Below are 19765 nucleotides of genomic sequence, written 5' to 3' on the forward strand. Positions count from 1 at the left end.
GGCAGCAGGGCTGGGCTGCAGGTAGGATCGCCCCAGGGCATGGTTCCCCGCAGCCCCTTCTCTGCCAACAGTGCCTCAGGCTGGTGGGACCCCTAGGACACAGCTCATGGCCTCACCGGTGGAAATGGGGCTGTCGCAGGGGCTTGGCTTGACTCTGATTCCCCAGCACCCTCCAGGTGGTCTCAAAGCTTGTCCCCAGACAGGGCTGGACCCAAGAGCAGCCCTGTTCTGGGACAGGGATGGGGATGAGGACAGACCAGGCACACCAGTACCCACCACTGCCTGGGCACAGCCCACCCACTCCCTGTCCTGGCCCCCAGGCTGGCCCAGGAACACTCCAGCCCATTTCAGCCCCACAGTGCAAGGGGAGGGGGGGTCTGGTCCTTCTGCACCCTACAAGCCCATCAACTTAACTGTGATATTTGTGACAAGTTCCCTCGACTGACCCTGCTGGTTACTTTTAACCCTCTCTTTGCTGCCAGCCGGAGCACGAAACAACCCCCAGGCACAAGCAGGAGGTATTCTGTCTCTGGAGTATCTTAGTCCTCATCGGTGCATCATATTGTCCATCCTTTCCAAAGCAACACTCTGTGTCACCCTATTTACTGGAATACAAGATGCACTGGGGCGGGGGGTTGGATGCTAGAGAAGCCCGATGAGCAGATAGCTGGGGACCTGCCCCAGCGCACACATGGCATCTTCTATCCCACTAAGTAAGGTAGTCCTAATCATCTAATTGTCTGTGTGAGCAGGAGCCCTCCCAAGGCGCAAGGGCCAGGCCCCCGTGCTGAGTCCCTGGCCTGTTGCGAAGACCTGGCTTCTGCTCATGTTACTGACTCCGCCATGTCCTTGCCTCGTGTCTCTTCTCCGTCCAGCCCCGCAGCCCCAGCTCTCCCATGGAGGCTAGTCCCATCACTCCCGCTGGCGCCCTGACCTGCGCTCCGCTTTTGCCTGACCTCAGCTGCCTTCATCCCCTGCCCTGCCTGGTGGCCCTGCTCCCACAGCCCCCACTCCTGCAGCGCGGTGCCCCCACAGAGAGCCAGGCTGGAGCTCCCCGCAGCACCGCAGCTGCTGTCCCGCTGCGCCGGGGGCAAATGGGTCTCTGAGCTGCCTTCGGTGCCGGCCGCAGCAGGCACTGGCACCCACCCCCTGTGCCCAGGGCAGCTGCCTGCCTCTGCCCGGCCAGCAAGCGGGCTGTCGCAGGGAAAAGGGAGGCTGTGCCCTCCCCTGCACAAACTCCCGTGTGCGTGGTGGTCCCCATCAGGAGCGGTTCATCCCAGCCAAAAATCCAAAGCTGCTCCCCTGGGATTTTCCCTCAGCTGGCAGTGGGAAGCAGACCCTTGCTGGAAGTGTCGAGGGGGGCGAACGCAGCCAAGCGGTGGGGTTTGCCACGCTGGTACCACACAGCCCTCACCATCCTGCTTGGCACCGCAGGGCAGACCCCGCTGGGGCGGTGGGCACCAGTCCTGGTCCCTCCCCTGCCCGCCTCATTGCTTACCCCGCTGCATGTGCATGTGCTGCTCCCCCGGTGTACCCCGAGCCCAGAGGTGGGCAAACACAAAGCACTTCACAGCTCAGGCATGCGGGTCCCTGGGGGCAGCTTTTTCACGAGTTGCGCTGAACCTTCAGGATCTGGAAAATTTGTTAAGAGTTTTTCATGGGACTTCCTTGGGTCTCTGGGCTGTTGCAGAGGAGGAAAAACCAGGGAGGTATTTTAGGTGACGCCTTTTGAACCTCAAAAGAGGTTTGAGTTTGAAGCAGAAGCCTGGGTTCTTGCTCTTGCTGGTTCTTGCTCTGAGCCAGTTTGCCCACCTCTGCGGCAGGACGAGGGGAGCCACCCGGTGCCTGTACGGTCGCAAAATGATGCTCTAATGCCTAAACCCCACCTTGCACTTGAGTGCACTGAGCCGTCCTCTCTGCATCAGGTGAGACCCCAGCCCACCGCAGGCTGCCATTGGGCCCAGGCTGGTCCATGGTGATCCAGGCTTGGATCTGTGCTGGACATCTCTGACCAGCCCTTGACCTCCTGCCCTTTGGCAGAAGCCCACTTTGAAGGAGCTCCATTGGGAATGCCGGTTTCCTGCCTTGCTGGGGCAGAGGCACGGGCTCCCTTCGTGCCTGGCACAAGAGAGCAGCAGAGGCGGCCACTGGTATTGCCAGTGGGGCCCAATCCCTTGCTGGTCCCAATGGAGAGCCCGCTCTTCTTCCAGCTGGCTCAGCTTGTCCTCAGCAGGCCGTGCCAGCGATGCCGAGGGGCGCGCTGTGCCCTTCGCAGGGGGCAGCTGGCCACACGTATTCGCCCTCGTGCTGCCTTTTTGCTGCTCCTTGCAACGGTCTTAGTGGGAGCTGCAGACCAGGGTGCTCTGCCATGCTGCTCGTTTGGCTCTCGAGACCCTGAATTCAAGCCTGGTGTGAAGCAAACCATCCCAGTGCCCCTGCTCATCTCTTCTGCCTTGGCTGGTGCTTTATCACAGTTATCTTCTTCTTTCCTTCCCCAAGTTTTTAGACAAGCCAGAAGATGTTTTGCTGAAGCATCAGGCCAGCATCAATGAGCTGAAACGGACCCTGAAGGAGCCCAACAGCAAGCTAGTTCACAGGGACCGGGACAGGAGGCTGCCTTCCTCACCAGCCTCTTCCTCACCCAAGCATGAGGATGAAACACCAAAGGGAACCCCAGAAAAGGCCAGCGAGGTTTGTTCTGCTGCTTCTCTTATGGAGGGGAACACGCTGTTTGCGGGGAGGTGTTCCTCAGCTGTTGGGCTCTGAGTCTCTGCCTCCAGTGCTACCCTGCGGGAACAGGGTGGAAATGACCTTGTGGGGACACAGGGTGGAGGGAGGGGGCCTCTGGCCAGGCTGCTGGCTCTGAAGTTTTGGATGAGCTAACCGTTATCACACTGCTGGTGGTGATCTGCCCTTGTGCCTGGGCACTGCGTGGGGCTGAACTTTGCACCCTTCTCTGGAGGGCTGTGTTTTGGGGGTGCCTGAGGGTTGGGCTGTGGCTTTTGTTGGCCCACAAGATGGGGCTGGCCTCAGCCCTCGTACTGTCAGGGCTGCTGCGTGGCAGCACCCAGTGCAGCTCTTGCCTGAGGGGTGTCCTCAGCAGAGCAGGACCAGGCACCGGCGGCGAGGTGCCCCACGATGCTCTCACCAGCTGGGACCCAGGTGGTGGGAGCAGGTGCAGGCATGAACGGTGCCACTGCTCTCATGCAGACTGCACGCATGTCCTCCCCTCCGGGTGTTTTGCCTGTTGGCTTTGTGGTGGGACCTGTGAGTGTGAAAGGAAAACACCTGGGGAACTGGAACTGGGGGTGCTAGGACGTGCAGAACCCCCAGTGCTGTGTGAGGGGCGCAGATGTGGTGTGGCTGGGTGCTCTGTGGCGCTGGGCTCTTGGTTGGCTCGGTACAGGCAATACGTGGCAAGGACATGCCCGCTGCCAGCCTGGATGCCCTCTCTCTGTCAGGGACCCTCCCTGCTTGCTCTCCCTTCTGTCATGTTCTGTCCCCTGTGGGGGCTCTGGAGCCAGTGCTGTGCCCGTGCCAGTGGCCGTGGCTCCAGGCAGGGTGGATGCCACACATGGGACCTGCTTTGCCCCGGCTCCCTCCCAGGACAGTCGTGCAGAGCAAGTGAGGTGGGGCTGGGCTGTGCGGAGCATGCGGGACGCTGTGGGGCGGCTGGGCCAGGGGCTCTTTGCAGGGGATTCGTGATGTGCATGCATGCCTGCTAGTCCCCAGTGCTGACCAGAGAGTAGGGGCTGCAGGGTAACCCGGGCAGAGTGAGGTCACAGCCCCTCATCAAAGCACCAAGCTTGGAAGAGGAATAGGGACTTCAGCCCACATCTCTTTTACAAGCAAATATATAAAGTGCAGAGATGTAAATGGAGCATCTAGAGCTGGCATAGCTGTGGCCTCTGTTCTATCTATCCACTCATCCATCCATCTACCCTTCCATCCACCCACCTACCCACCATTTGTTTCTTTCATTCCTTCTCATGTGCTTTCTCTCTCTCTCTCCCCCTCTCCCTCTCCCTCTCTCTCTCTGTCTCTGTCTCTCTCTCTTTCCCCGTGGGTGCTGGGGTTCCCGTGCTGGCACAGACGATTGAAGAGGACACCCTAGACGGTTTTGCATCTGAGCACGGAGCTTCCCTAAGCATGGAGTCTTTCACGCAGAAAAGCCTTGTCTCCTCTCCTGAGGTTGTCACCATCTTCCTTCTCTCCCCACCCCTCGCTCTCACAGTGTGACCCCCCACCGTGGGGCCCTCCAGCCTGCCAAGGGGGTTTCTGCCCTCTGAGCAGAGCTTGAGCTGTTCGCTGCCCCCCCGGGTGGGTCCCCCCTCCAGTGACGGGCAGGATCCCTTGCCAGGACAGGGCTGTCGGTGAAATCTGCCCCCCTGACTGTTTCTTCTGGGCTGTGAGACAGGATCCTGGGAGAGACCTTCCAGTGGAGCCCTGCTGCGCACCCCCGGGTCTGGCTGCGCCCTGGGTGAGGGGGCCATGCTGGAGGCCAGTGCTGGGGGTCCCAAGGCAGTGCTGACCCCATGGCACAGGCACTCCACAGGGGCCTGCCCCAGGTGCAAGCAGGCAGGCAGCTACAAGCTGTCTTTAGCAATCCCTTGTGCTTTCCTTTCATTTTGGCTAGTTACAGTTCCTGGGGCCCAGGCACTCTGAAACAGGGCATCTCTGGAGGCATCAGAAGTGTCAGACTTAAGCCTCTGCTAGGCAGCATGACTGATGTCCTCGCACAGTGCCCACGGGTGAGGATTGTGGTCTCTTGGCACTGCTTGCCTGCAGGATTTATCTCGCGTGATGGTGGTTGTTTCCCAGGACAGCCAAGAGAAGATGCCACTGAGCAGAAGAAAATTGGTCTTTGAGACTTGGTTGTGGTGTGGTTGGGTCCCGCCAGCAGTGCTGGGCTGCACATCCTGCCGAGGGCCCTGGGGAAGGCAGCAGAGCAGGAGCAGCACCAGGCAGGGGGCAGGTGGGGCAGGAGGTAGCTGGTCCCACTCTCGCTCCCTGGCATCTCCCGTAGCGCAGGAGTTGCCAGTGTCAGCAGGCTGTGCCCCAGCAGCAGAGCTGGAGCCTGAGCCCGAGCCTGGGCTGGCTGGAGCAGGCGGTGTGGGTGCGAGCGAGGGCCCGGGCACAGCCTCAGGCTTGAGCATGGGCACCGGCACCTTCAGTGAGGCTTGCGCTCTGCAGCAGCACCCCCTGGTCCACGCTGGGACCCTCTAGGTGCCAGTATTTAGGAGCCGGTGGGCAGAAACCGCAGAAGGGAGGTGTGCTCACATCTTTTGATTCAAAGAGTCTTCTCCTCCACCCTCCAGAGACCCTCGGGGTGCTGGGGCTGTGCGGGGGTGCAGGTGCCAAGGTTGCTCACTGATGATTTCTCTCCAGGCATTAGTGGCTGAGACTCAGGAACTGATATGTGAGAACGTGTCCTCTACCAGCCTGTGGTCACCATGAGGAATCTGTGACCCCGAGAGGGTGATGACATGAGGACGGCACATCTGCAGCTCTTGGAGCTCTCATCATACTCAGCTAGAAAGTTTTTTGGTGCCTGTGGGCTCTAGATCCACTGAGACTGGGTTGTCTGTTACCCGCAGCTACCCGCGCCTCCACCCTCCTCTCCATCCATCCCTCAGTCCTTGCTTCTGCTGGAGGACCGGAATGGGCTGGGAGGTTCCAGCAGTCTCTTCAGCTTTGTGTGACAAAGCAACCCAGTGTGTCATCTCTGTGTCTCAGGCTCACTCATTCTCCTCTGCTTGTTGTGAGGCTCCTGCTTTCCCCTTGGGTGAGCTGGGTCTGCCTGAGCAGAAAGGAAAGGTGGCAGGGACACTGAGAGATGCCAAAGGGAGAAGCCTCCTGCCTGTCCTGGGCTTTGCTGAGGTCATGGACCTTGTTGGCAGGGGCAGAATGCGGTGTCTGCTCCATGCTGTCATTTCCTTTGTTTCTACCAACTTGCTGTCTCTTGTGATGTGCAAGCCACGGTGAGAATGGACTTCCCAAATGCTCCTGTTCCTAGAGCAGATGCAGTACGTGTCAGGGGGAGAAGTGTGAAAGTAAATTATCCCTTGGGAAATCAGGGTTGCTCTACGGACAGACCCTTCCCAGCATCATCACTTCTTAGACTCAGCTCCTGCCTTGGGACATGCTCTGTCCTGCCAGCCTACTGACCTCTAAAGCTCCAGAATTTATCTTTCCTGGAGGACATACCCAAGTATCCAGATATTTGCTCCAAACATCCCTGAGAGTCCTCAGGCTCTGGAGACACAAGGGCTGCTGTGAGCAGTGGAACCAGAGCTGTGGCTGGACCTGGCACTGAGCACTCTGGAGCAGAGCTCAGATCACACCACAGAGTAGTTGGCTGTTCCCTTGGAGTGGGCTGTGCTCATCCCAACAAAATTTGAGAAAACTTGGAAATAAATCTGGAGCTTTTGGATTTTCCTTACTGGTTAAGAGGTGCTGTCATGGATGAACACGTTGTTCCAGGCTTCAGAAGACTTGTCTCAAGGCTTTTTGATCTACAACATATATCTCAAGCCTTAACTCAGAGAAGGAGCCTGAAGAAACTCATCATCTTTGTCCAGGGAAGGTCTCTGAAGGACTCTGGTTTGCAGCCAGAGAAGGGAATTGAGAGGACCTCACTGAAGAGGTTTGTACATGTGTTCGCAACCTGTCCATCCTTGCCTTGGCTGCAGAAAAGGTTCAGCAATGAGACCACAGTGCAGGAACAGAAGAGAAGCTCTGTACCCTCAGGGAAGCAGCGTTCTGGTTGAATTGCACCGGAGCATCAGTACTGAACAGGAAGACTGGTGCTGAGGGAATGCCAGGGACCAACCTGGGCTTCCCAGCAGGCCCGGCACAGCTGCCGAGTTAGTGATAATGTTGCTTTCATGGTTCAAACCCAACTCTGAAAGATCTGGGTGCAGCCTGGTGCCCCTGGCAGTCACTGACTGCCTCTGTTGCTGTTTCCATGGTCTGAGAAGTAGAACCTGCACTGGAGGCAGGTGTGGACGAGAGCAGGTGGTGCATGGGAGCGCAGGGTGAAAGGATGTCGGAGAGGCTTGTGTGAGCAATGCTGTAGGGAGCTGCCATGGCACAGGTCTGCTGAAGACCTAGCTCCTCCACCACGAGTGCACAGGGCTGCCTGGCTGTGGCAGGGTGCAGGTGCTATGGCACAGTCCCTGGCAAGGATCCGTCTTCCATCAGCGGAGGGTGCCCCTACCACCCTGTGTGCAGTACGGCTTGCGATGCGCGTGTGCCGCCCCAGCAGCTGCCCTGGCAGTGCGAAGAGCCTGTGCCGGGCACCCCTGCCTCGGGTGCCCCTGCCTCGGGTGGCTCGGCGTTGCGGCAGGGGCCGGCAGCGGGCTGTGCCTGCAGCCTCCACGGTGCCGCCTGCCCAGGCACAGCCCTGCTGGCACTCAGGTGGGATTCTCAGGGGGGCAGCTGCACTTGTGCCAGAGCCCGTGGCGGGGGGGCAGGCGTGAGGGCTGCCGCTTGCCCGGGTGCTACCAGGGCAGGGCCTGGGGCAGCGTGCCCAGGGAGCTCCGCTTTCTTTGGCATCTGGCAAAGAAGGCAGGAAGCGGCATTTTTCTGCCAGGGACATTCATCAGTTTCTGATTCCCCTCCTTGTGGAAGCCCTTCCGCTAGTAATTATTCTTCCTTCTTTCTCTCCTCTAATCTCATCTTCTTTTCCCTTCCTTCTCGCTCTGCTTCCCTCTACCCCCCTGTTTCCCCTTACCCAATATTAAGTTTCCATTTCGGGTGCAAGGGCTCCAAACATTCACCCCGACCTCCCCGCGTGGGGCATGGCTCACGTTTTCATGGATTGTTTTTCATAGTTTGTGGGGAGCGGACAGCCAGCCCCCGCACTTGGGTGGAGCACATCCTGGTGCCGCAGGTCAGCCTTGCGCAGCCTGCAGGAGTGCTGCTGGCTCTGCCCGCGGGCTGGTGTTGGGCAGCCCGTGCCACGGGCACAGCCAGCCCCGTGGTGAGCTCCGCAGGACCGTGCCCGCAGCATTGCCCTTTACGCCTGCATTGCCTGGGGTGGCTATGGAGGCTGCTGGGCTTCCTCATCGGTGCAAGTGTCTTCCTGCTGCTGTCTTCTTGTGGGTTATTTTCTACCTTCTGTTCCAGAAGTGGTTAAATTTTAGCAGTGCTTTGTTCTTGGCACTTGTGAAGTCTTTAGCTGTCTTGAAGGACAAATATGTGAGTGTACAAAGTGTCTGTAGTAACAGGAATCTAGCATCCTCCCCTGCACAGCAGCAAAGATTCACCAGCTGGTGGATCACATACCACCGTGTCCTTGCTGTGGGATGCTCCGCAACCTTTACTTGGTCCTTGCTGCAGTACCCGTAGCTGTCTCAGCTGCCAAGCCCGTGCTGGTCTTTTACATTTCACAGCTAACCTTTCATGCGTTGCATTTCCTGAACCGCTTGGTTTCAGCATATCTAGAAACCTCTCTGAAGTAATTGCTTCTGATGAAATTTCCCTGGAGATCTGAAAAGGAAGGATGGACTTTGGAGTGACCCTGAGATGCAGCATCTGGTAGGAAGGGGAAAGGGCCTATCTGATGCCTAAAGATGTTTTCTTTACTTGCTCATGCTCCTGGAAATCTTGACGTAGTCTTAGGGCACGTTCATGAAGCTGAGAGTGAAACTACTCAAAACACAGACTGTTGCCTACGATGAAATCTCACCCTTTGTTCATGGAGATTGCTAGAGCCAGCTGAAAACAGGAGTCAGATGGGGAGCCCCAGTGGGTTTAACCAGCTGCATTCCCCTGCCTCATGAGAGATGCCCCAATGGCTGTTAATGTGTCTGCTGGGAGCATTGCTCCCACCTCTGTACTTCCAGCAAAGCTGCAGCTATTGCAGGTGTGTGAGTCAGCCACTGTCCTGAGCAGAACATGGTCCCTGCAGAGAACAGAGGGGCTCCGTCACTGCATCAGCCCCTTATTTTCAGTCCCTTCTCTCCATCAGCGTGTTGCCAGGCTCTTTGTATAGACTCTGCCTCAACTGTTGCATGAATAAAATAATAATAATAATAATAATAATAATAATAATAAATGATGTAGTCAGCCCTGTCTGATGCAGATCAGCTTTCTGTTACTCATGACAGCAATCATCAGCAGTTAGGTATAGTATGTTTGAATGCTAACTCTTCTTGCTCCAATTGCAATGCAGGGCTCGGAGCATTGGGTATTTATAGAGAGAGAAACTCCTAGGCTGGAAGCGGTAGCTCTAAAGAAAGCTCTGGGAGTCAAGAAAGAAGAAGCACATGCAGGTACCTCAAAGGTGAAAACGAGTGTGAGCATATTGAGAGTGGAGATGGCAGGAGGCAAAGCCAAGGAACTGGCAGGCCAGGAAGAGCCAGCAGATGCAGCCCTGGATACCCGGACAAGAGCAAAAATGATTGCTAGTCCAGAGGATTTTGAGTCCGTCTGGGAGGATGAGATCTATGAGAAGGAAAGCAGGGGGGAGCCCAGCCAGGAGGCAGAGTGCCTGCCAGCTGCAAGCGCAGAGGAGGAGCCCCAAGGGCAGGGCGAGGAAGCAACCACCAGTGAGCCAGGTCTGCCCAAGTCACGTCAGCAGCCTGAAGAGAGGCAAAGGGCCAAGATTTTGGGGCCAGAGCCTCCTCAGGGAGAGAGTGAGGTGTTCTCCAAGGAGCGTGCTTCTGCAGCCTCCAGGAAGCAGGAGGCCAGAGTGCCGTCCACAACCACAGAGCTTGTTAAAATTAAAGTGAAGGCTGGCGACGACAGCTCAGAGACTTCTGCGAGCCAGAGGATCATCTACTTAGGAGATCCAGAGGGAGAGGAGGACAGTAATGCACACCTGCTCACAGGGGCTGGTGGACGGCTTGGCTTGGAGGAGAGACCAGAAGCCACTGTGAACATGTCTGGGGAGGGATCCGAACACGTAGCACCTGAAGCAGAAGGGTTCCCTCCCTCTTCCTCAGCCAGTCAGCAACACAGGGCAGTGTTTGGAGAACCTGCTGAAGCACCGGAGATGCCTGGGACAGGCTGTGATGGGACCAGCCTGGCGGGACGTCCCACCATGAGGCAGGAGGAAGGGCTGCCCCTGCAGCGAGAGGAAGCATCTGCTGGGCTGGCAGGCTGCGAAGCACCCGAGGGAGGTGAAGCCCTACTGTGGTCCCGAGGGGCGGGACCAGAGGAGACACATCGGCAAAGCTCAGTGGGAGGCTTGAAGTTGTGTGACCTGGCAGGGGATGGCCGCAGGGCTGAGGAGCACAGAGGCAGCCCAGTACAGAGCCCGGACATCTGCACCGCAGTGGGGGAGCTCTCAGGAAGGATTGGGGCAGACAGCAATGAGGAGGAAAGTGCCAGAGTGGTTCTTCAGATGGAAGAGATAGAGACCAAGTCATCTCTGTCAGCTGTGCCTTGTCAGGGCCACCCTCACACCACCGTGGGGTCAGAGGGGGATAAGCCCAGCGCTCCTGCCCCTTCGCCCTTTCCCCAGCCATCCAGCCCTGTCCCTGCAGAGCCAGCCCCAGGCACTGAGCCTGAGGGCAGAAACCTGTCCCAGGGCAGTGGTCCTGTAAGAGCTGTGGGCACACCCAAGGACATGAACCCCTCAGCGGAGGTGGCACACGAGGAGACAAGCCCTGCAGTGAGCAAAGGAGCACCCAAGGACATGAGCCCTGCAGCAGAGGTGGCAGTACTTAGGGGCACTGGTCCTGAATCTGAAGAACAACCCCAAGATGTGGGCTTTGCCACATGGAAACCACAGCAAGGTGCAAGTCCTGTTGCAGGAGGTTGCAGGAGGTTGCAGGAGGTTGCAGGAGGACCACCCCAAAACACAGATGCTACAGTCAGAGACCCAGCCACAGGGGAGATGGACCCTGTTGCAGCGAGGGCAGCCCCAAGCAAAGTTCCTGCCCCAGAAGAGCTGCTCAGGGAGGAGAAGCGCACGACAGAAGAGCTCTCCCAGGACTTGGGGCCCACATCACGGAAGCTGACCAGAGTTGAAGACAAAAGTCCTTGCATGGAAGAACTGCCTCTCCAGGCAGAACCAGCAAAACAACAGACTGAGGCCATGAAAGGAGACCTGCCCCAAGAGGGTCCCAGGGCTGGAGGGCTGCCCCACAGTGCAGACCCCAACGCAAAAGAGCCACCCTGGGACTTGGAGTTTAATGTGGGACAAGATTTGCAGGGCAGGAGTTCTACCACAAGAGAAACCACCAGGGACAGGGACCTTGCTCCAGGGCAGCCACCACAGGATAAGTCTCCTCCCAGAGAAGCTGCTGATGTCCCGCACTCCCACACCCCTGTAGCAGGATTGTGTCAAGGAAGCGAGCCATTCTGGTTTTCTAACTTGATCTATGAAGGCAAGGAAGAGCTGCAAGCAAACAATGGGGCACATCAAACACAGTCTGGGTCATCGATGTGTGTGGCTGGGAGGACAGGAGCTGTGTCCCAGGAGCATGGAGATGTCACTGTGGCCACAGGTAGCTTGCAGGGCAGCGAGACCTACAGGAAAACCTCGGTGGCCTCTAAGATTAAGATGTTTGAGCAAAGCGAAACGGAGCGAAGGGCAGCCCAGGAGGGACAAGAGTGTGTGACTGAAGCTGAGACGTCAGCAAAAGCAAAGGGAAAGACAGGTCTGGCACAGGAGATGCTTTTGAACACGGGCCTCACCTCCCCGCTGGCAGTGCCAGTTACTTCAGCGGCATCCATGTCCAGTGTGGTCTCCTTGGCCCTTGAGCAAGGGGCTGGTTCAGGAGACACCTCCCAGCCCCTCTCTCTGAAGGAAGATGTTTCTGTTGACCTGGAGCATGAAGGAGAAGACAGTGCTGACCTGGCCTCCCCTGACTCTGGCTGCGAGCTCACACTGGCAGAAGCGGTGGTAACTCTTCCAATGAACTGTCCGGATGGAAAGTTCATGCGCATGTTGTGTGGCTCTTTATTATCATGTTCAGTGGCTCCTCACACATCCATTGACTGACAGCAGTGGCTTTGCATCCCCTGTCCTTTTCTGTATGTGTGTGTGGTCGGGCTTATTTGCTGAATGCAGACCCGCTGGCCAGTTGGTTCATCAGCTTTTGTTTTGTGACCCCCTCCGACATTTCGGCTCCCTGGAGAATGCCACTCGCTGAACCCAAGAGCGGGCACCCAAGCTTCATGTCCAGGAGCAAGAAAGGGAGATGGGGGGTGGCTGAAGGAGCTGTGACTCTGTCACGGACACGCACACACACCTCGCAGCAGTGTGCCCACGCTTCCAGCTTCACCCTTGCATTTCTTACGTTGATACCCCTTCTTGCTTAGCTCGCCAGCCTCACCCACCCTCCCCTGTCTTCGGCAAGCTGGTGGCTGGTGATGAAATAGCTTTCTTCGTTCTCCTAAGTGCTAGATGAGCTCCTGTAGAGTTCGTTTCCTTACAACTAACCATTTTCTCTAATCCAGAGCAAATCTCAGGAACCAAACGGGGAAGAAAAGGATTTATCTGACCCATCAGTAATATCCAGCCTGAAAGAAGAGAATCTAAAGACTGCTGTTCCAGTGGTCTTCCAGGTCTCAGTGCTGTTTTACTAACTGCTTCTTACTGTAGTATGAAAGCTCACCTTAAGCAGCTGAGGGCTGTGTGCTTCCAGCTCCTCTCCCCGTTGCAGAGCTGTTATGTATGTATTTATACATACACACACACACACATGAGAACACGTATGCAGGTGTGTTCCTCTGGAGTTTGTTTGACACTCTGTTTCTCATACCTCTCAACCTCCCAGCAGCGCCAGGGGAGGGTGGTGCTGGCACAGCCTGGCCGGTGGGGTGGATGGCTCTGGCTGTGAACGCTTGGACCAGAGTCCAGGTGGTGGGTTTCCTCTGGCATCACTTGGGCTTCGAACCATTCCTAAGGGAGATCTGCTGAGAGCAAGGTGCAAAGTTCAGCAATGGGTCTAGATGTCCCAAAGTCCAGCATGGGTGTAGACTTCCCATGGCTTCATGGCAAAGCATGGTGAGGGGAAGTGTACCCTCTGACGGCGGAGTTGAGAGGTATGTCCATATCGGGAGAAGAGCTGATGGAGGGGGGTCACCCCTTGGCTCTGATCATGCTGTCAATTACACTGACCACACACTCAACCAGGTCATTCCTTAGCTCACCGCCGGCTGTGTGGGGCTGCGGGAGGGGAGTGCTGTGCTGGTGGGGCAGGCTTAGCCCCTGGTGCAGGGCTGGGGGCAGCCCCGTGGGGATGGTCCTCCTCCCCCGGGGTGATGCTCTGCAGGGCCCACATGGCTGCTCAGTGGAATTGGCACACTCCTTCGCTTCTCCTTCACCGTGCGTGGCTGATGGGGCCCTTTTCTTTCAAACTCTTTGCTCTTTCTTTCCCTTTGTTTGTGGTTTGTTTTGTTTGTTTGTTTTTTTGAGTGCCCAACCTTACTGGCATAGATACCACTGGTGTCTGAGCTGTTTCTGAATGTCTCTTAACAGACCTGTTGTTTTGCGTACATCCGCTTCCACCGGGTGTGCTGACATGCCTCCAAGCTCGCCAAGCTTTTCTGTGTGACTGATCCTTTTTTGAGATGATTAATTACCAATAGGCTTTTGGCAAAATCAGATTGAATAACCCTTCTCCCCCACCCAACCCCTACAAAGTTGCTGCTGTCAGAAAGGTTTCAGTCTCCATGCTTGAGCTGTGTTTGATTCTACTCTGTGATGTTTGCTGCAGCCTTCTTTCTCCTCCTCCTCCCTTCTCCCCTGTCGGCACTGCGGCGCCGTGTGGTGCTCACTGTCTCCATCTCTCTCCGCCATTGTGTCTCATTCAGAGAGCGGGCTTGAGGGAGGGCACCGAGGAGAAAGCTAAGCCACCTCGGCACCGGGCTCCCGAGAGTGACACCGGTGATGAGGAGCAGGACCAGGAGAAGGACTCGGTCTTTCTGAAGGACAACCACCTGGCCATCGAGCGCAAGTGCTCCAGCATCACGGTCAGTTCAACCTCCAGCCTGGAAGCAGAGGTGGACTTCACAGTGATCGGTGACTTCCACGGCACAGCCTTTGAGGACATCTCCCGCAGCCTGCCCGAGCTGGACAAGGACAAGAGTGAAACAGAAGACGAAGGCCTGGTTTCCTTCCAGCACACTGACAAAGTAGTTCCCAGGCTGGAAGAGGATGTCAAAGGCGGGGAGAAGGTCTCCCAGCCCAGCCCAGATGTCTCCCAGCTAGAGGTACACAGGGATGCAATCCCTCCCAGGACTGTCTCAGTGCCATCATGCATCCATGTTCCTTGTCCTGCTGCCTGGTATTTCCTCACTGGTGTGCGCTCCCATGTTGGTTTGGAAGAGCATGTCTGGTGTACCTATTTTCCCCTGATGCACGCTGTCGCCTGTGTCGCATGGCTCTGCTGTGTGTTTTGTGCATCTGCCAACCAGGAGAAGTCCTCGTCTTCTCATAAGCCCTTGCGTTTGGCTGCCTACCCCGTCCCTCATATGGCTCCAGCATGTCAGCAGCTGAGCAGGGCACATGTCACTAACCAGCGGCTCTGTCCTTGTGTTTTGCATGAAGTCAGTGACCAGTTTGTGTAGTGAAATGTGCTGCCAACTAACATCTCCAGTCATGCCAGGGCTGGGAGGGATTTACAGAGTAGCTTTGGGAGCTGCTCCAAAGCTTGTGGAGGGTCACTCCTCTGCCAGGAGTGCTTATAATGGGGCTAAGAAAAATGCATGCGGCATGCGTGGAAGTTGAGTGAACGCTACAGGGAGAGGAGGCTAGAGCCAGCTCCAGCACAGCCGAAACGTAGCCTTGCCTCTGCATCAGGCCAGGGCCATCTCCTGCCCGCTCAGCATCGGGGCAGCCCTCCAGCCCTGGCAGGTAAGTCCCCAGTGCTGCCTGGAGCTGCCAGGGTAAGTCCAGACCTGGAGCCAGGAAAAAGCTGCAGAAGGAGAGGGAGCTTTTTCTGAGCCAGCCTGGAAACCCTTGTGCGGAGTATCTGATGCCGTGGGCTCCTGGGTCCCAGTGTGGCCATGGGCAGGGGTGATCAGCTCTGCAGTGCCCCGTGGCTGTGCTGGGCAGGGGAGGCCGTTGGCTCGGGAGCGCTGAACACTGGCTAAGCATCCCACATCCCACGTCCCTGTGCCAGAGCCATCGGCAGCTCTGGTTTCCTGTAGTGGGGGAGCGCTGGAAGCCTGTCTCCATTCCCCTGAGGTTCTGATGCCCTGGGTGTAACCACAGCCACCGGCAGCTGGTGCAGGTCACAAACCTGCTGTGGGGCATGAGTGAAATGGATTTGGTGCGTCTCACTTGCCTTTTGAAGACCAATTTGACCTAACCCATGGTGTCTGTAAGAAGTCTATCCAAAAAATCCCTGGGATTTCCCTGGGTTTTCACCCCAGGGACAGAGCATCAGGTCTGATGTGGGGCATGTCAGTCACACAGGGCACTTTGCGTGGTGGCCGTCTGCCCAGGGCAGCAGCCTGGCCTCTGCTCTTTGCCCAGGCAGGGCTTGACATGACATCATACATGTGTGGCACTTGCAGAGTGGGGCAGGGATGCTCTGCTTGTGGGGGTCGGCGCACAAGGAGCACTCGAGGCTGTTGGCATCGTGCCCCAGTGCCTGACTTGCTGTGTTTCTTCTGCAGTCATCAGCCCCGAAAACAGATGCTGTGACCGTCAGCCTGGGGCTGGGCATGAAGAAGCCCGAAGCAGATGACTCTGCTCCCCAGCAGGTCAGCACCACAGACACAGCCCAGGTGACCTGGTGGCTCTGTCCTCCTGTGGCCCTGCTCCCCAATGGCTCTGCCATGCCTCAGTCCAGCAAAACCTGTCCTTGGGCAGTAGCCCTGGGAAGGCAGGTGGATGAGTGGGGGAGACGGGGGTCTCTGCTCGCCCTTGTCACGCTGGAGTCCCCAAAACATCAAACCAAAGGCCACCCAGAGAGATTCTGTGTGTGTCCCTGGCCCCATCCACCATGCCGCTGGGCAGCACTGGCACATGGAGATGTCTGCAGAGGGTGACATCCACCATACATGCAGCGTCGTGGCCCTCACTGGCTTCCTCTGGCAGCCAGAACAGCCGCACCATCCCTGCAAGTGTCACCCCCTCCCTGGCACCTCCTGGCTCACCAGGTTTCCTTTGCCCTGGCAGGTGGAAGAAGGCACCCCGGGCAACAGGGACACCACAGCCACTGCTCACACTGGCACGGCAGAGACAGCACTGGCGACCTCAGTAAGCGGGGCTGGCCCCACAAGAGGTGGGGGAGCCGCTGTCCCTTGCAGTCCCTCTGCTCCAGTGAGGGCAACTGGGGCCAGCTGTGCTGGGGGGGGACCCTGCCCCACCGTGGATGTCTGCGGAGGGTGACCTGCCGTGTTTGCCCCCGTGTTACGTCCAAGCCAACATGCCCATCTGCTCTTCTTTCAGGATCACAGCACCAGGGCTGGGAAGGGGGCTGTTCCCACGACAGACCTTCGCTCCCTCTCACCGGTGAGTGGGGGATGTGGCACCACCAACCAGGCAGAGTGGTGGGGAGGGAGGAAGGCATCCCTGTGGGACTGGGGCAGCCTGGGGTTGGTCCCACAGGGCCCCCTCCCATGTTCCCAGTGCTGGTACCCTCAGCTGGTGTGTTGGTACTAGGAAGAGCAGAAGGATGCTCAGAAGGTTGGAGAGTGAGATGGCAGGGGACGCCCTGCCCGTGGCCTTTCTCCTGTGCCAGATACACATCTTGAGCAGCTGCTGGAGGAGGATGATCCCTAAAAAATAGCCCAGTCCCTGGTGAAGTCTCACAGTGGGCTGAGATACCTTTAGCCAGGCAGGACACCCAAGGCCACACAGTCTTCTGACTCCCAGTGGAGGTGATGGCGATCAGCAGCCCTGCCCAGCAGCAGGCCTTACTGTGTAAAGTGTTTACCTACTCAGCTGCCTCATTTCGATGGAGTCAAGCCTGGCCAAACACCATGCGCTGCCCCAGGCTCATCACTTTGTGCAGCAGGGAGAACGTACCTGGTGCTGCGTGGCTGGGGCACCAGCGTAGCCTTCCCAGCCCTTGCCACGCAGAGCAGGACAGACAGAGCTAGAGGCGGCCTGAGAGCTCTGCACTTAGGGTGGCCCTGAGGATGGATGGGGATGAGCAAAATGCAGCCATGAAATCATCTCCCTGCTGCAGAGGCCCTTTCTTGCAGCTCTGTGGAAACCTCTCTCTGCCCCCCCGCCCCCCAGCTACATCCAGTTGGAAGCACAGTGCAGTATCTTTTTGGGTTTTTTCCCCCTTTGCCGCTGTCTGACCTCCTGTGCTTGGCTGAGTGGGTACATCCCGGTGGGAAGGTCCCAGCTCTTTGGGAGCTGGCACTGAGGGCTCCCCCGTGGCTGCCCCGCTGATGCTGATGCTGTCTGTCCTGCAGATCACCAGTGGCTCCACTGGGAAGGAGGTGCTCACCAGCATATTCAGTGCCACTGCGGAAACCCTCTCCACTTCTACCACTACCCACGTTACCAAGGTAAGAGCAGCTCCAAAGAGGGCAGCCAGGGGGGTCCTGATGTAAGGCATTTGAGGATGGGTGGATTTATATTGTGTTTCATACAGCAGAAAATGCCCCTCTCCTCCTTACAGATGGAAAAAGTGCATGCTGTCCTGTGGGGGACGGCAAGCCAGCGCAGCGCCCCATGGCCAGCTCTGAGCACCCCATGCTCCATTCAGCCCCACGGCGCTGCCTGTCCCATCCAGCCAGGCCTGACTGCAGGGGCTGCAGGCGTGGACAGCCAGGCACCGGCTGTTCGTCACCTGCGTGCCACCCACGGGGACAGTGAATACGTACTGTGCCCACCTCTGCTCACTGGTAGAGCAGGAGGGCAGGGAGTCGTTGGGGCGAGGGGAGAGCAGCACGCAGTGTCGCTGACCTCTTGAAGCCCACTGCAGGGGTGGAAGGGACCCCAGTTTGGGCTGCCAGCAGCATGCATGCAAGCCCCTGCCCGTGCAACTGGGTGAGTGTTCCCAGATGTACCTAGAGCCAGATGACAGGTCCCCCTGGCCCAAGAACCCACAGCACTGGTGCTGGAGCACCTTGCCTTGTGTCACCTACAGGAACCTTGTTAGCATGGGCTGTATCGGGTTCATTAGAGCCGGAGTGGTGCAGGCAAGGGGGAGTGATGGTAGAAAACAAAGGAGATGAGACTGCATCAGAGGACCTTACCCATGGCCGTTTCATTCCCAAATTAAGTGCACATAAATGAAAGCAGAAGCTCAGTGAGGGACTTGAGCAGGAAGGAGGGCTGCTCAGTACTTGCCACCTGGCCCTTTTCCTTTCCTCCCCACCTGCGAGCAGCTGTGCCTTGCCGGTTCTAACCGTGCACCAAGTCAAGGGTGTTGGGAGATACACTAAATTATGGGGGGAGTTCCTAAGGTGATGCTGGCATTGTCCCTCCTCCTGTGGGCTGAGCTACGTTCCCCAGGAGCTGGCCTGTCAGACAGCTGTGGGTGAGTGCTTTTCCTTCTTGTTGTGCAGACTGTGAAAGGAGGGTTTTCCGAGACCCGAATAGAGAAGCGCATCATTATCACAGGAGATGAAGATGTGGACCAGGACCAGGTAGGAGCAGGATGCCCTGGCTTTGCCCAGCTCTGGCTGCCCTTGACTGCAGCACTGCATGCTTCTAGTTCTGGCTTTTACCTGTTTACTCCTTCTCTCCAAAAACTGACCCTTGAGCCCCCCAATCTATCAGCTCTGCCCAGCTCCCATCAGCGCCCACTGCAGCAGTGAAGCAGCGGTGAAGGTTACATCTCAGCACAGAGCCCAGTGATGGGATCAGCTTTTTATTTCCTTAAAACGCATTTCTAGTTGCCCTTTCTCTGTTGGAATACTCCAAAGTGACCCAGGTTCTTCCTCTCTTTCCAGCACAGTCTCACTACAGGTTGACTCACTCCAAGTGATGGTGTTTTGCACCTGCCTCCATGATGGAGGAACAAAAAATGACACTCTTTTGGTGAAGTAACAGACTGACACAAATCTCTAAGACTATAGGGTCATTTTCCTGTGCCTAACCCTTTGAGATTTGTTGCTTAAGAAGAAAAGTCAAAGTGCTAAAATATTTAAAAGGCTCAAAAAAAATTTAGATCTTTTAAGACCATAATAATAAATCTAATTAGATTACTATTGTAGATTCTTCTAGGGTTTTGCTGCAAGGAAAAGTGCTGCTGTTACTTTGCTTGGGTTTCAGTAGGGAACCTGGGACATAGCACATCCCTTCAGAAAAAAAACAGCAAAAGAAAGGCAGTGCATGAGGCATCCCAGTGGTGTACAAATCCCTGATCAGCGGTGGACTCCAGCCTCTTCTGCCAGGCTACTGTAGGTTCAGCTTTGAACCTCTGCATCCGTGTCCTCCTGGAATCCCACATGGCTCCAGCTGCTTTCTGTCTGCAGGTTCTCACTGGTTGACAGCAATGCACTACATGTCAGGGAAGTGATGATAAATGCCTTCATCCTTCTGGTTTCTAGGCACTGGCTTTAGCAATCAAAGAGGCAAAACTACAGCATCCTGACATGCTGGTAACCAAAGCTGTGGTATACAGAGAAACAGAACCTTCTCCAGAGGAAAGGGACAAGAAGCCTCAGGTAGGTGGAGAAGTCACCAGGTGTGATTTATACCTGCTGTGTAAGGGCTGGATGTAACTGGGCAAGTGTCTTGGACCCCCACCAGCTGCACATGCTGGTTGGCGTTGCTGCTCCTCAGCACTAAGAGTGGCAGCTCCCGCCAGCACTTCCAGCGCTATGGTGGCTCCTGGCATGGCTACCTGGTTGTGCTTAGAAAGCCGGTGCCATGCCACCAGAAGCAGTT

The 19765-nt window shown here is 56.8% G+C and overlaps 1 protein-coding gene across 10 annotated transcripts in view; it reads left to right on the top strand.

Moving 5' to 3' along the window:
• EPB41L1 (erythrocyte membrane protein band 4.1 like 1) overlaps nt 1–19765 on the top strand; it is a 62828-nt gene that overhangs the window by 38922 nt on the left and 4141 nt on the right. For 2 of the 10 annotated variants that reach the window (XM_037402172.1, XM_037402170.1), the window contains 13 exons: nt 483–518; nt 2500–2691; nt 4093–4191; nt 9179–10756; nt 10787–11857; nt 12415–12522; nt 13774–14172; nt 15583–15669; nt 16088–16168; nt 16361–16423; nt 17338–17433; nt 18439–18519; nt 19426–19542. In XM_037402172.1, coding sequence (XP_037258069.1) covers nt 483–518; nt 2500–2691; nt 4093–4191; nt 9179–10756; nt 10787–11857; nt 12415–12522; nt 13774–14172; nt 15583–15669; nt 16088–16168; nt 16361–16423; nt 17338–17433; nt 18439–18519; nt 19426–19542 — 4008 coding nt within the window. Of the gene's footprint in view, nt 1–482; nt 519–2499; nt 2692–4092; nt 4192–9178; nt 10767–10786; nt 11858–12414; nt 12523–13773; nt 14173–15582; nt 15670–16087; nt 16194–16360; nt 16424–17337; nt 17434–18438; nt 18520–19425; nt 19543–19765 lie in introns of all 10 variants that reach the window. The other 8 variants (XR_005106487.1, XM_037402171.1, XM_037402174.1 and 5 more) reach the window with 8 other exon arrangements.

The sequence above is a fragment of the Falco rusticolus genome, chromosome 10 (genome assembly GCF_015220075.1).
Source record: "Falco rusticolus isolate bFalRus1 chromosome 10, bFalRus1.pri, whole genome shotgun sequence".
Classification (NCBI taxonomy): Eukaryota; Metazoa; Chordata; class Aves; order Falconiformes; family Falconidae; genus Falco; species Falco rusticolus.